Source organism: Dromaius novaehollandiae, chromosome W (genome assembly GCF_036370855.1).
Source record: "Dromaius novaehollandiae isolate bDroNov1 chromosome W, bDroNov1.hap1, whole genome shotgun sequence".
In the NCBI taxonomy this organism is placed as follows: Eukaryota; Metazoa; Chordata; class Aves; order Casuariiformes; family Dromaiidae; genus Dromaius; species Dromaius novaehollandiae.
In genome coordinates, this window is record NC_088130.1 from 59433692 (window position 1) to 59449311 (window position 15620).

At 62.8% G+C, this 15620-nt stretch overlaps 1 protein-coding gene across 2 annotated transcripts; it reads left to right on the forward strand.

Moving 5' to 3' along the window:
• Positions 1 to 2967: 2967 nt before the first annotated feature.
• Positions 2968 to 12909, forward strand: LOC112993603 (transmembrane protein 8B). 2 transcript variants are annotated; one of them, XM_064500243.1, is made up of 13 exons: positions 2968 to 3114; positions 6218 to 6407; positions 7009 to 7216; positions 7499 to 7632; positions 7828 to 8087; positions 8382 to 8737; positions 9108 to 9204; positions 9489 to 9612; positions 11069 to 11211; positions 11418 to 11596; positions 11683 to 11829; positions 11942 to 12058; positions 12305 to 12909. In XM_064500243.1, the coding sequence occupies exons 1-13, from the start codon at positions 3009 to 3011 to the stop codon at positions 12638 to 12640; spliced, it is 2397 nt and encodes a 798-aa protein (XP_064356313.1). In that variant the 5' UTR covers positions 2968 to 3008; the 3' UTR covers positions 12641 to 12909. The 2 variants fall into 2 exon arrangements, with proteins under 2 accessions (XP_064356313.1, XP_064356314.1); XM_064500244.1 differs by having other exon boundaries at positions 3026 to 3114; positions 6288 to 6407.
• The last annotated feature ends 2711 nt before the right edge of the window (positions 12910 to 15620 follow it).

Consider the following 15620-nt stretch of genomic DNA (forward strand, 5'->3'; position numbering starts at 1 on the left):
ATCTGGCCATCTGTGAAAGAGACCCATGAGGTCCAGAGATGCCCGGTGTCCTCAAATTATCTGTGCCCTGCCTTTCACGTGTGACCCCATGCCTGCTTGGCACGTGGGTTGTCCCTCCTGCCTCTGTCTCTTGTCCCTCTTCTTCCCCATATGTCAAAGCAGGCTAACCCTGAGGGCCCCCTTGGTCCAGCCATCCTGTCAGAGTTCCCAGAGCTGACAGATGTCTCTCACAGGGACGGATTTTTGCCTCTCAGAGCTCTTATATGACCCTGGAGCCAGGACTAGCGCCTTTGGGGAGTATCTTGAAGAGGATCACAGCATCTGCCCATCTGTGCCCTAGGTGGACTCTCCTGTCCTCTTCTAACAGAGACATGGACCACTTTGCTGCTGGACAGATCATGGGCCTCACTGCAGACCCTGCACGAGGCGGAGATCCCTGCCCCAGAGCCAGGCTCTGTGCGGAAACTGCCTGCAGCCACGCTGGTCTCAGAGCAGCTCTCCAGGGGCCTCAGCAGAGCTTGCATTTGAGAGGAGGCAGGTGGGAGATGGCTCTGGGAGGAGGCACAGACAGCCCAAACATCTGTGCTATGACACCTCTCAGCCTGGCCTGGCCTCTGCCTCCTCCTGGCTCTTCCCTAATGTGTCATTGGTGAGGTGCCAGCTTGAGGTGAAATCACTTATTCAAGTGATATTTTCGTCTCTGAGAGGCTGATTCAACTCTGAATAGTCTTTGCCTTGAGGACAGCAGCACAAGCCCTGGGCAAGTGTGGGACAGGGCAAACATGGCCGCACTGACCAAGTTCAGGGACTCGCTGTCCCGGGGGATGCTGCCCCTGCACCCTGGGTGCCTGGTTTGCCCTCTGCCAATGATAACCTCTCCCAATTGCAACTTAGCAGCCTAGATGGGGTCTAGACTTTGGACTCCAGCCATCCGAGGGGGTATAGTGCCCTCTGGAGAGAGGCAGGTTGGTGGAGATGGGCCCACATCACCACGGCTGATGTTCCTCCTTGCAGCAGAGCCAGAGGGGAAAGGTACATGGGGGCATTGGGACCTGAGACCGTTTGAGGTCCATGGACTCAGCAGGGCTGACTCGAATGAGGCTACGGTCTGGTCTGCAGTGCAGGGCCCAGCTCTGAGCACTGCAGTGCTTGGAGGGCCCCAGGCACCAGTCTGTGCTGCAGATGGGGCTGAGCTCATCCCCAGCCCCAGTGCTCCCGCAGGACCATGCCCACGAGTCACCCCGTGTGCTTCAGCTGCGGCCAAGGAGAACGAATGATGTCAGGGCAGTTTGGGGAAATGTGATGAGCTCACTTCCAGTTGGGCTGCCCTCATCCGTGCACATCATACCCAGACTCCCCTTTCCTGGAGAGCTCGGCATGCAGGGCACAGGGCGCTCTGCCTGCAAGAAAGATGGGACAAGGGTGGCTGGAGCGTGGGCTGCTGGGGGGAAATATGCCCCAAGGTCAGGATGCCTTCCCTGCACCAACAGGGCCCACAGCACTGCTGACAGACCCCAACCCCTTAGTGCCCTCCAACCTTCTGCTCTCCCCAGCTCAAGCTTTCCCCCCAGTCCTGAGGGCTTCCTGCTGCCCAGCCAAGTCCCACTCCAGTTTTCAGCCTGCTGAAGGGATTGTGCTGAGCAAAGAGCAAGTCGGTGCCCGGGACCATGGGACTTTTTCCCTCCCAGCATCATTGCACAGTCTGGTGTCCAGACCTAGTAGGTCTGTAGCACTGGGACACTTTTGGAGAGGCACAGCACAGGCAAAATGGGCCAGGGAGCTTGTCTCCAACTCACCTTCCCCTAACCTGCTTAACCAGCCCTCAGACACAGCCCTCTCCACTGCACCACAGCCCCTATAGCACAGCTTGTTTATGCCCTCTCCCCTTGGCACCCCTTCCTATAGCCCTTCTATGTCTCCGCCCCAGCTCCCCAGCTCCCCCCATTCTCTCTGCATGCAAGGCCCCACACTGCTAAAGGCTCCTGTCCCCTCTGCACAGCAAGAGCCATGTCTGCTCTGCACTGTAGCCCCACATGTCCCCTGCAGCCCAGCTCCTGTTTTCTCCCTGCACTCCAGCTCCCATACCCCCACTGCCGTTTCCCCCACATCCCAGTGCCTCCCAGTCCCGTGTCCCCTTGCATCCCAGTACCCATGGCCCCTGCACACCATTCCCATGTCCCCCTGTATCCCAGCTCTTGCCTCCGTGTATCCCAGACCCACATCCCCTTGCACCCCAGCCCCAGGTCCCCCACATCTCACCTCTTTTGGTCGCTTGTACCTGAGCCCCACATCTCCCTGCACCCCAGCCCTTGCCCCCTGTGTCCCAGCCCCATGTCCCCCTGCACCCCAGCCCCACAGCCTTCTGCCCCAAGCCTTTGTCCCCCTGTATCCCAGCCCCACGTCCCCCTGCACCCCAGCCCCACGGCCCTCTGCTCCAAGCCTTTGTCCCCTTTCATCCCAGCCCCATGGCCCCCCAGCCCCAAGCCCTTGCCTCCCTGTATCCCAGCCCCACGTCCCCCTACACCCCAGCCCCATGGCCCTCTGCCCCAAGCCTTTGTCCCCTTGCACTCCAGCCCCATGGCCCCCCTGCCCCCAGCCCTTGCCCCCCTGCAGCCCAGCCCCACATCCCCCTGCAGCCCAGCCCTTCCCCCCTGCACCCCAGCCCCACATCCCCCTGCACACCAGCCCCACATCCCCCTGCACACCAGCCCCACGGCCCTCTGCCCCAAGCCTTTGTCCCCCCCGCCCCAGCCCCGCGGCTCCTTGCCCCCCAGCTCCGTGTCCCCCACGCGGTGCCCCCCCCGCGCGGCCCCTCGCCCCCCGCGCCCGGGCCCCGGGGGAGGCGCGCGCAGGGGCAGGCGGGGGCGCTGCCGGCGGCGCCGAGTGACGCGCGGCGGGGCCAATGGGCGCGCGGGGGCGGGGGCGGGGGCGGGGCGGGTGACGTCATGGGCGCCGGTGCGCGGCGGGGCGGCTGGCGGCGCGCGCCCCACGGCACCCGGCGCGGCGGCATGGGCCGGCGGGGCGGCGGGGGCGGCGGGCAGCGGCGGCCCCTCGCCCCCCTCCTCCGCCTCCCCCTGCTCCTCCTGCCGCTCCTCCACCTCGCACCGCCCGCCGGTGAGTGCCCGGGGTGCGCGGGCAGTGGGGCACGGGGTGCGTGTGCAACGGTATGAGGCACATGTGCGATGGGGCACGGGGTGCGTGTGCAACGTGTATGAGGTACACGTGCAGTGGGGCGCGGGGTGTGCATGCAACGGGTATGAGGTACACGTGCAATGGGGCACGGGGTGTGCGTGCAATGGGTATGAGGTACATGTGCAGTGGGGCATAAGGTGTGTGTGCAATGGGTACGAGGCATACGTGCAATGGGGCACGGTGTCTGTGTGTGCAATGGGTATGAGGTACACGTGCAATGGGGCACAGGGTGCGCATGCAGCAGGTACGAGGTGCATGTGCAGTGGGGCACAGGGTTATGCATGCAACGGGGCAGAGACATGCGTGTGCAATGGCTATGAGGTACACATGCAATGAGACACAGCATGTGAGGTGTTCGTGCAATGGGGCATGATGTACATGTGCAATGGGTATGATGTGTGCATGCTGTGGGACTTGGAGTGTGCGTGCAATGGGGCACAGCGTGCTTGTGTAGTGGGGCATGGGCATGTGCATGCAATGGGAATGACATACATGTGCAATGGAGCATGGTGTGTGCATGCAATGGGACACGGGATGGATATGAATGGAGGTGCGGTGGGGCACAGTGTTTGCGTGCTGTGGGAGGCAGAATGAACATGCAGTGAGGCATGGTGAGTTTGTGCGATGAGGCATGGGGCGTGTGTGCAGTGGGGCTTGGGGTACACTTTCAATGGGGCACAGAGGTGCATGTGCAGTGGGATGCGGGGTGCTCGTGCGATGGGATGTTAGGTGTGGGTGCAATAGGACATGGAGAGGTGTATGCAGTGGGGCATGGAGATATATGTGCTGTGGGTGTGGGGTGCGTGTGCAGTGGGGCCCAGGGATGTGTTTGCCGTGGGACATGAGGTGTCCAAGCAGTGGATCACGGAGATAAGTGTGCAGTGGGGCACAGAGGTGTGTGTGCTGGTGGGTGCACATGCAGTGGGACACCCACGGGGGAAGGGTGCCCGTGTGGTGGGTCCCCAGGGAGGATCCAGGTGCAGTGGGACCCCAGGCGAGAGGGCTGTGTGCATGCAGTGGGGCAGTGGGGATGGAGAGCGTGCAGCGAGGGGGATGTGCGTGCAGCGAGGCAGCGGGCAGGGACTAATGCGTGGGGGGGACAGCGGCGGGACTACGTGAGGCAATGAGCGTGCTGTGGGGCGCGGGAGCTGGGTTAGTTATGGGGCCCGGGGAGGTGCTGTGCAGGTGGGGGGCGCGGGGGGCCCAGGGGACTGCAGCCCTAGGGAGCGGGGGCGGTGGGGCCCCTCTGCCGCGGGGGGCCGTGGGGCGGGGAGCGGGGCCGGGCCGTGGGGCGGCCCCCGTGGGCCGCCGGAGCTGTCCGCGGTGATGGCGGCGCCCGCCGGAGCTGTCCGCGGTGCTGACCGCCGGCGCCCAGCCGGGCCCGGCCCGGGGCTGCGCTCCCGGGGCCCGGGGCAGAGGGGCGCTTGCTTTCCTCTTCCCCCCGCTCCAAGGATAGGAAATCCCGCTCCGTCCTCCAGGTCCCCCGCTTCTGCTCTGGCCGCGGGGCTCCAGCCTGCCCCTGTCCCCGCACACTGCTCCTCTCGCCTCGCTCGGGGCGAGTGGGGATGGGGAACAGTGCTGGGACCAGGAGGCTCTGAGTGCTCCCCCCGTGCCACCTCCTGGAGGCCCGTTCAACAACACCTTCTCACTGGGGTCCTCTGCCAGGTTATGGTGCCCCTCTGGCAGGGGATCCGTAGTCCCTGGGGAGGAGAGCTATGGAGTACCCGAGGGCATGGTGGAGACAAATTGGGATTAGGTACTCCTTGCACTGAGACTGGTATTTCATAGCCGGCTTGTGTTGTCTGGCAGTGAAGGGGAGGGGGAGCTGCCTTTGTTCCAGGCAAGGGAGCAGATGCATGTCAGGGTACAGCCGGCTGGGGCTGCGCACACACAGCACAAACACACGTGCACACAAGCACATGTGCGCATTCCCAGTCAGGCAAACACTGTGCAAAGCACACCGCGTCCTTTTCAGCTGTCCCACTCCCCATCAGAACAGCCCTCCTGCGCATATCTCTCCTTCCAGCCCACCTCTGCTGGCCTCCCCTTTGCCAGCAGGTTGTGGGAGATACATCCCTTCCTCAGTGCATCTCTGGGGAATGCATGGGTCTTCCCAAGCTGGCACTGTGTGCATGTACAATGGCAGGGTAAACTTACAGATCCCGCCTGGAGATCCGGGCTCCCTTGTCTCCACCTGCCAAGAAAGTGGCTGCCCCTCTGCTACTGGGGCTCCTGGGAATCCCAAAGCTGTTGGACAGTGGGGCAGGGAGACGTGGCATGAGTGAGTGCAGTAGGCTTGCAGGCAGTGTCTTGCACACAACGGTGCTGTGCACAACCACGCATGCCCGTGCATGTGGGTGTACACACCTTCACCTTGCCATGCATGCAGACAGCACCCACGTGTGCATATGTGCACACATATGTGCACCATCCCTCCTCCACACACCACAGGAGAGGTGTGGGGCTGTGCAGGAAATGCCGTGATCTCTCCTTGTTGTTCTGGCTCTAGGATGGGACTCTGTGTGCAGTTTATGGTGGGCTCTGTGCTGAGACCCCTTAGCAGGCAGGGAAGGGGAGGTCTGTGTGTCCCACAGTCAGTGGGAGCTGACCTGATGGAGCAGAGGTGGAGCTATCAGGAATCGCCCTTTATCACATGTAAAGGATAGGGAAAAGGTCCTCACTGGGGAGAATGACGAGTTGAAAGAGAGGTAGGATGTGCCTGAGCAGAGCCCAGTGCAGCCAGGGCCTAGGGCTCCCTAGAGCTCCTGAGGACGACTGCCCAGTTCAGCTCCATGCACTGGCTTGACGCTACACTGAACCACGATGCAAACTGTGCCAGAGCTGTGAGGCGCAGCTAGGCACAGCTGACATCAGCCCTGGGGACACACTGAACTGGCATGGCCCTAGCCTCTCCTGCCTCCAGGCTGCAGAGTCTGGGCCATGTTCAGAGCCTGATGGGGCTGGACTAGGTCTGGAGGGGTGCCACATCCACCCCTGCTGAGAGCCCCTTGGGTGTCCTCTGCAGATGGGCTCTTCGTGACCGACTACTTCACCCGCACACCACGCAAGCTCAGCCCCTTCCGCTCCTTTGCCAGCATCGAGCTCTTCCACTTCCACATCCCTGAGGACACAGTCATCGCCGTCTGGAACCTCATCACCTTCAAGGAGCAGGGTGGCACCTTCGGGGACCAATGCCCAGACCGCAGCATCACCGTGTGAGTAAGCAGCCTTCCTCTGTCTGTTCTCTGCCTGTTCACTGCCTGCCCCTGCCTGCCCCCTGCCCAGATTTACCCTGGAGCCTGTCTGCTTCTTGCTTGCACATGAATGGTCACACATACACACATTTAGCTGCATGCACACACACACAAGTGCAGAGGAACCCTCATGCACGTACATGCACACCCGTATGGGCATACATACGCATGCACACAAATGCATAGGCATGCACACACACATCCATGTACATACACATGTGCGCACATACATGCACACACATGCAGGTTTGCACATATGTACATACACACATTCAAACAGGCACACTCACACTTACGTGCACACTCCCCCTAGTTCATCTTTCCAGGACCACTGCAGACTCCACTCTTTTGCGCATCTCATGCATGAGCAGTTTTACTTGAACGTACATCTAAGTAAGCTTACAGTCTCCAGCAAGTTCCCAGCTTACAGAAGGCTTTGCCACGGTTTCTTTTAAGTTGCTAATAGTGTGCCCATTGTGTGGAGGACAGAACCACGTGTAAGGCGGGCTGCTCCCACCACAGTGCCCAGCCTGGGCCCTGCTAACTGCTCTCTCTCCCATAGGTATTTCCGCTCAGGGGCTCCCTCTGTCATTAACCCACTGCACACGCACTTCCCCAGGGACACAGCTGTCCCTGGCTCCTTTGCACTGACACTCACCTGGACCCTGCCAAACCGGACGACAGGGGTGTTCAATGTCACCAGCCCGCTGCCTGGGGACTGGTTCTTGGCTGCCCACCTGCCCAAAGATGAGGGCAAGATCTCCGTCAAGGTGAAGGGCTGAGGGGGAATGTGGGGTGGGGATGGGGGCTCACTGTGGGACCCTGCTTGGGTCAGGCTGTCCTTCTAGGCTAGTGGCACCCAGGAGCAGGTGGGTCAGGTGCCCCAAGTGGGGCCATATGGGGGGTAGGAGGACTACCATCTCTCCCAGTGGGGATCCTGGGTGCCTCCAAGGGGAAGGGACCAGGGCGCACTGCACCCCACCTCCTTGCTGCGGTATGGGATCATGGGGTAGGGCCCCACCTGCCCCATGCTGACTGCCCTGCTGGTGCAGGGGCTCTACGAGGAGTGCCAGTATCTCTTCCAGCCACAGCTCATCGTACAGCGCCTGGTGAACATTGCCGTGCTGTACCCCGGGTACGTCACCGAGCAGAGCATGGCCCCCCACAACCGCTCCTGCCTCTACAAGTGAGTGCAAGAAGGTGTCCTAAAGAGGGAGAAGCTTTGCGGGGGTCCCCAGGGTGGGGAGGGAGTTGTGTGTGCATCCCATCAACAGGTGAGCTTAGGATGCCCTATCCCTCTGGATCCTCCCCTGCCAAGGCTTGCTACCCCAGCCCTGGTGGTCCACACGGAGAGGTAGGGCCTGACGCCGCCGTCCCACAGGGTGTTCGTGCCCAGCTACACGTCACGCGTGCTGGTGGAGGTGCTGCGGTGCCGTGGGGCCGAGGGCTGCCCGCTCTGGCTGCGTGTGCGGGCCAAGGCCCCTCCGCTGCACAACTCCACGGCGCTGGACTGCCGGGAGCACACACCCTGCCAGCTGGCACTGGACCTGCCCTTCTGGCAGCACTGGTACTACGTGCTGGTGGAGAAGCACCCTGGGGTGCCAGGCACCATCTCCTTCCAGGTCACTGTGCAGCTCACAGGTAAGGGAGTGCAGCGTGAGGTGGGAGAAGGGCACTATCTTGACCCTGCTTGGGGGACTGGTGGGGATGCAAGGGATGCCCACAGGATCTGGTCCCAGCTGGGCACAGGGTTCCTCCCCGCTCTGCAGGGATGGGGACACTAGGAGGTGCAGAGAGGTGTCAGTGCTGGGATACACATGTAGGCAAGCAGGGGGTCGGGAGAGGAGACAGGAGCTAAGAGAAGAGGGAGGCGGTGGAGGGTGCAGGGGGCTGGGGGGGCTGTGCGGTGCCTGGGGTGACAGTTCTGCCCCCCAGACTGCTCCAGACCCAGCCTGGCCCGGCCGCCCTTCCTGCCCCCCAGTGCCTCCATGAACATGCCCCACTCCTTCGGCTCTGCGGGGGGCTTGGCACTGGGGGACAGCCCTCCACCCATGGGCCCCAACAGCACGAAGCACCTGAGTGCCATCTCCACCGCGTTGCCTGCCAGTGAACGGTGCTGGCCAGTCCGCCCCACGCTGCGCAATGAGCTGGACACCTTTTCCGTCCACTTCTACATCTTCTTCGGGCCCAATGTGTCAGTGCCGCCTGATCGCCCCGCTGTCTTCGTCATCAACCTCCTACCGGTGCTGGACAGTGGTGGGGTGCTCAACCTGGAGCTGCGGCTCAACGTGGTGAGGCAGCCGTGCTGCACCTAGAGCGCGGCCAGCCAGGCAGGGCAGCCAGTGGGGGATGGGATGAGAGATAGGGGCTTGCTGGGGCTGTGACAGGGCAGTGGACTGGACTTGAGGTGCTCTTGGGTGATGGGAGGGGGGCTGAGGTACTGGTGGGGAATGACCACGGACAAGATTTGAGGTACGCTTGGGTAATGGATATGGGGGCTGGGATGCTCCAAGGGCAGGATAATGAGCTGGATTTGGGGTGGTTTTGGGTGATGGGCAGTGGTGTGGGGTGCTGCTAGGTGGTGTGATATGAGCCAGGCACTGTCTGAGCAGGCGGCATCCCCAGCACTAGTTTAGGACTGTTTTTTTTCTCTGCCTGCAGAGCTCCCTGTGCGGCGAGAACGTGACAGTGTTTGGGTGTCTCAACCATGAGGTCCCACTGACGTCTGGTGACAACGCATCGGTCACCTGTGCGACGGGTAAGGAGGGCAGTGTGGCGCATGCCTGTCCTGCCCTGTGTGCGTGGGGCTGGTGCTGCTGCAGGCTCATGGGGTTCACACCCCAATGCATTCGGTGAGAGGCACCTGGCCTCTGGGCGCAGCAGGTGGGAGGAGGCAGAGACTGCAGGAGCATCTGGTCCCAGAGCCAGAGACACCGCAGAGCCACACAGCACCCCGGCACAGGGCACCCTGCTCTGGCAGAGCTCTACCAAGGGGATGGAGCTGCCCCTGCCCTCCTCACCCAGATCTTTCCTCGGCTGCAGAGTCCCTGGCGGGGTTCCTGCTCTCCGTCAATGCCACGGCCAGCCTCAGCCGCCTGCGGATCCCCTACCCCCAGACGGGCAGCTGGTACCTGAGCCTGCGCTCGCTCTGTGCCACAGAACATGGGTAAGAGCCCCCGGTTGCCCCAGCCCTGCGTGCCCGGAGGGGATGTCCCCACCACGGCATGTGTCTGTGTGCGCTGCCAGCCTGTGTGTGTCTGGCCCCTGCATGGCTCTGCGACTGTGCGTCACTGCGCACATGGCTTTGTGGGCGGTGTGTCTGTATGCGAGTGTCTGCGTGGGCATATACAGCTCTAGCTAGCGCTGGCCTGACCATCTGTGGGGCCCCGCGGCTGTAGCCTGTGTGTCTCTGCTAGGAAGCGCCTGTCAGCATGCGAGCACTGTGCATCTGTTGGTGCCTGCCTGTCTCTGCGGCAGTGCCCAACTGTACCCATCCATACCCATCCCTGTGCCTGGGGGGGGACTGGGCTGTTGCTGCAAGGACGGGGCCTGGCTGCATGTCTGATGGGATGAGAGGGAGCCCTGGCCATGGCTGCTGTACCTCTGCTCTGCTCGGCATCTCCAGGGACTGGTCCAGTGTCTGCAGCTCTGTTTCTGGCCTGTGTGTCTGGCTGAGAGCCCTGGGGAGGAGAGAGGCTCTTGCGTGCATGTGTCTGTGCATGCGAGTGTCCATGTGAGGCTGCGCACCATGCAGATGGTGCAGTGTGCGTGTTCGGGTGCGTGCATGTAGACAGGGCTGTGTGTGTATTTGCATCATGCATGTAGATGGTTCTGTCTGCATGTTTGGGTATGTGCACGTAAACGGGGCTGTGTGTGTTCTTCATGCATGTGTGTGCAAATTTGTGTGAGCACATACATGAACAACAGGCACGTGTGCAGATGGTGCCGTGTGTATGTGTGCAGACAGCACTATGTACGTGTTTGTGCATGTTTGGGTTCATGCGTGCATACAGACAGCGCTAGGCATGGGCTGCAGAGACACGCGCATGCCTGTGTTCCTGCTCGCGGGAGGCTGCACATGTGCTGGGTGTGCGTGTGGGGGCAGCGGGGGTGCGTGCATGGAGCTGTGTGCGTGGGAGGTGAGTGGTGGCGGGGGTGGTGAGCACACTCCAGCTCTTCCGCTATGTTTCTAGTTCACTTCAGGTTGCCAGTTGCACTCAGTCCTTCCCTGATGCAGTCAAAGAGAGGCTTTGCAGGGCATTGTGTTTGCACAGCAAAATCCAGACAAAATCGGAGCCAGCTGAGTGTGTTGCTAAAGGCAAAGTGGGTCTAACCGCAGCCATGTTCCCATCTGCTTGTCCTGTCAGGCACAGGCAATTACATTGCAAAGACCCTTGAGGACCAGCTCCGAGGTGCCCTATTAAGCACCAAACCAGCTCATTTCTGCACCCACTGAGCCCTGTGTCTCCCCCTGCCAGCAAAGCCTGGGTGCTGTGCTGAGTGCTGCAGGGCTGCGGGTGCCTTTGGTGGGAGCTGCTTGAGGGGTTTGAAGTGCACAGGGCAGGCTGTTTCACCTGAAGTGCAGATGGGCTGAGTGCTGACCCTGTGCTCCTGTGCGGCAGGTTCGAGCCCTGCACCAACGTGACGGCTGAGGTGTACCTGCGCGCCTACCTCTCGCCCTGCATCAATGACTGCGGCATCTACGGCCAGTGCAAGCTGCTGCGCACCAACAATTACCTGTACGCTGCCTGCGAGTGCAAAGCAGGTGAGAGCTGCCCGGGTGCCCACAGTGCCCCCTGCACCCAGAGGACATCCCTGGTGTCCTCCCTTCCTGTCCTTGCTATTGCTGCTGGCCCAGGAGAGACACGGCCTCTGTAGGGTGCTGGAAAGGGGCTTCTCTGCTCCCTCACCAGTGTCTGTGGGCCCTGCTGGGGTGCTGCAAGGGTGACGGTGACTCTCCCCTGCCCACAGGCTGGAATGGCTGGGGTTGCACAGACAATGCTGAGGCCTTCTCCTACGGCTTCCAGCTCCTCTCCACGCTGCTGCTGTGCCTCAGCAACGTCATGTTCGTGCCTCCCGTGGCCATCGCCGTTCGCAGCCACTACCTCCTGGAAGCCGCCGTGTACATCTTCACTATGTTCTTCTCCACCGTGAGTGTGGGGTGGGGGCAGCCCTGGGGCATGTGAGGGGCTGGGGTGACACAGGGCAGCTCTCACCCCTTCTTCCCCCCACCTAGTTCTACCACGCCTGTGACCAGCCGGGCATCGTGGTCTTCTGCATCATGGAGTACGACGTGCTGCAGTTCTGCGACTTCCTGGGCTCCCTCATGTCCGTCTGGGTCACCGTCATTGCCATGGCCCGGCTCCAGCCCGTGGTCAAGCAGGCGAGTGTGGGGAGCAGGCCGCCTGGGCGCAGGGCGGCTGTGCGCACCTGGGAGGGGGGCCCTGGTGCTGGGCAGCACGCCCAGCCTCATGGGCGCCCCGCTGCCGTCGCAGGTGCTGTACCTGCTGGGCGCCATGCTGCTCTCCATGGCTCTGCAGATGGACCGCCACGGGCTCTGGAACCTCCTCGGGCCCAGCCTCTTCGCCTTAGGGATCATGGCCATCGCCTGGGTAAGGAGCCCTGTGCCCTCTCGGGGCCAGGCTGCCCCCTGCCCCGTTCCTCTGCGTCCCCATTGCTGCCCAACCAGCCAGCTCCGTGTGCACCCACTCACCTCCGCTGCCCTGGGCTGCCTTCATCCTTGCCCTGGGGAACAACCCTCCCCATCTCGTCCCCACGGGACACACACAGTCGCGAAGGGGCCATGCCGGTGCACCCTGCTCCCCGGCGCTCACGGCCCCGCTCTCCCCCCACCGCAGACGGCTCGCACCATCCGGCGCCGCCACTGCTACCCGCCGACCTGGAAGCGCTGGGCTTTCTACCTGTGCCCCGGGGCGCTCATCGCCGCCGCCGCCGTGCTGCTCTACACCTTCGTGGAGACGGAGGAGAACTACTTCTACATCCACAGCATCTGGCACCTGCTCATCGCCGGCAGCGTGGGCTTCCTGCTGCCGCCCCGCTCCAAGCCCAGCCGGCGCCTGGGGCCGCTGCCCCGACGCAAGGGCTGCGGCTACCAGCTCTGTGTCAATGAACAGGAGGAGCTGGGCCTGGTCGACCCTGCCGTGGCCTCCATCAACAGCATTTGCACCAGCTGATGCCACCGGCACCCCGGACTCCTCTGGCTGGTGAGCAGTGCCAGGCCCCTCTGGCCAGAGCCACAGACAGCAGCCCTGTGGGGCCAGGCAGCTGCTTGCTTCCCACATGGGCTTTGCCCGGTGCTCCTGACGCCAGGCAGGATGAGTGCCACCTGCACCTCGGCCGGGCGCAGCCACGGTGCCCATTCTGGGAGCGCCAGGACTCCCCCGGGTGGGCGCAGAGCTGCCAGTGCCAACGTGTTATTGCAATTACAGCCTGGTTGAACTTGTTTCTGGGAGTTGCTGCGGCTCAGTCCGGTGCAGGTCTGGGGTGGGGGGGCCTGAGGCTGAGCTGGGGCTGGAGACTGCTGGAGCAGCCCAGGCCAGGCTGGCTCGTGTGCCTGCATGGCCATGCTCACTTCTCTGGGCTGCTGAGGCTGGCAGAGCCCTGTGGGCCCTGAGGACCTGGCCTGGCAGGGACAGAAGAAGGTGATTCATGGGCTGTGGGATCTGCTCTGGTCCCTTGGCGCCAGGGCTCAGGTTGGGGCTCTCTGGGCTGTGTCTCTGGGGCTTGCAGCAGTGACAGTTGTTCGCAGGCCAGACTGGGGAATCATCCCTCTGCGCTGCTACGGGGTGGCCCTTGCAGCCCAGGGACGTGGCACAGCCATGCCATAGTGGCCTTCTGCCAGGAAGGCACCGAGATGCCCGTGGCGGTGGAGAGCGGACGTGGGCTTTGGCTCTGGTTTGGCGCCTTGCCAGGGCGCAAGGGTGCAGGGGCCCAGCACAGCTCCCAGCCTGGCCGGCCGGCAGCTGGTACGGCTGTTGCCCATGCATCTTGGCCCTGTGGTGCTACCAGCATCTCTGGGCTGGCAGGCAGGGCCCCCACCTTCCTTCCTTGCCTGCCAGACCCGAGGTCCCCCTGGACTGGCAACCTGGGGTGCACGGAGCCGTATCAACGGCCTCCCCCGTGCCTCTGGCCGTAGCTGTGCTAGAAACACCTCCTTAATGACTGCCAGAGACAGAGCCAGGGCCATGATGCTGCCTTTGGCCACATCAGCCCCACCATCGGCCCTCTGCCCCCAGGCTCAGTGCCCCAGGGCGGACCCAGGACAGCAGCCAGTCCTAGAGGCACCATCATGTCATGCAGCACAGTGCTCCTTGCCAGTGCCGGGAGCCTGGAGCTGAAGGAGCCTTTCTGAGAGGTGGTGGGCCGTACCACTGGCTGTTCTCATCTGTGCAGTCCGGGGGCTCTGCAGGTCTGGATGTGCATCCTGCAGAGCTGGGTGGAAGAGCACCTGTTCTCCTGGTCTGGGGCTAAGGCCTGGCGCAAGGTATTGTCCGACAAGGCTTCGGCACTGAGCAAGGTGGCTGGCAAGACATGGGTGACCAGGTGCTCTGGCCTCCTAGCTCACTGTCTCTCCCTCCTCCCCATGGTCACCAAGCCCCTAGGTACAAGAGTGGACCCCTGTCAGTTAGCGGCAACCCCATCTCAGCCCCTGCTCCTTGCCCCCCTCGTGGTCAGGCCCATGAGCACAGCACTGGCCAGAGCTGGTGAAGACCATGACACGTTGGTGAACACCTGGGCTCTGCATGTGGCTCACGGATGGGGCATCTCCACCCTGCTCCTGCGCCTCCGCTCGCTCACCACCACTGGCCTCATGTGCCTGGGCACCAGGGGCTGTGCAGAGGTCCCGGACATCACCTGGTGCAGGGCCATGGCCAGCACCAGCAGGGCCAAGCAGCTGCAAATGCAGGTCTCCTATTTGTGCTGCTGCACCCTGGCCCGCACACAGGCCCTGAAGGCAGGAATGGGGCCAGTGCTTGGGGCCAGGCAGCATGGCTGGGGAGGCAGAAAGCACTGCAGAGACGGATGTGCCCAAGAGGCCCGTACTCTGCAGGGCCCAGCACCGGGGGCACCAGCCCATGAGGGAGCACGCGTGCTGCAGAGGGCAGGTCTACCCCCTACCCCAGCCGGGAAGGGCCCCTGCACACAAACACACAGACTCCCCACCAGCCTGGTTCCCTCCGGGATCACTGCAAACCCCTGGGCTCTTCCCAACCGCACAGGGACCTTCTGGGGCCAGTCCTGTTCCTGTGCCCCCCCAGCAAGGCTCTGCGCCCTGGCGCTCCCCTCCTGACTCAGCAGGGCCACCTGCCAGCTGCCCCCTCCCCGCCCCTCCAGGGACAGAGCCCAGAGCAAGGAGATTTACCGGATGCCTAACAGGATTAGCAACCGCAGGCGGGCAGGCAGCTCCGTAATAGGATTGCAATCTAATTAAACCTGCTGCTTAGGAGCTGGGCCCCAGCTGGCCAGACCGGAGCTGGCTCAGGGAACTGGGGGGCAGGTGGTGGGGACAGCGAGTATGGGGACGGCTGGAACAGCACGGGGGCTGACCTGGTGAGGACCACAGCCTCCTGCAAGCATCTGTCTCAGGCTGGCACCTCCTTCCCTCGGTCCCTACTGTGCCTTGTCCTCTGCCCGGCTCTCTGATGACAGGGGTCTGGCTTGTACTGCCCACCCCCAGGCTTGCAAGGGGGTGTCCCTGCCTGTGTCCCTTCTCTGTGGCCACCAGCTGCGATCCTGCCCTTCAGCCCGTGCCCAGGGCTTGGGAGCCCACAGCTCTGTGCCCGCAGCAGCTACAGCAGGCTCAAGCCTTTACTCGGGGCATCCCCACACATGGCTCGAGCAGGTCGGGCCCAGGCTCCCCAGCACCACGAAGCCCTGCAGTTTGGGCAGCTTCAGTTTGAAGCAGCAACTGCCTGGTGTGAGGTGGCTATGGGGAATGAGCCCCGACACGGAGATATGCTGGGCAGCTCTGCACGGCCAGGACAGCAGCAGGGTCTGTTCTTGCCTCTTGTCACTGCGCACAGGGAGCCTGGGGACAGACAGGTTGTCTGCACCCACCGCCTCCCCCTCACAGTGAGATCACCCTCCAGCCCTTCCTCTGCCATGCAAAATGCGGTGTCTGGTCCAGCCAGGCCACCGATTAAGGATTAATTT

Bases quoted from the DNA above. Each gene is read 5' to 3' on its own strand.
- LOC112993603 (XM_064500243.1), top strand. From the start codon at position 3,009: ATGGGCCGGCGGGGCGGCGGGGGCGGCGGGCAGCGGCGGCCCCTCGCC. The intron at 8,088-8,381 runs GTAAGGGAGTGC...TCTGCCCCCCAG, and splicing joins GGTCACTGTGCAGCTCACAG to ACTGCTCCAGACCCAGCCTG. The intron at 9,613-11,068 runs GTAAGAGCCCCC...CCTGTGCGGCAG, and splicing joins CTCTGTGCCACAGAACATGG to GTTCGAGCCCTGCACCAACG.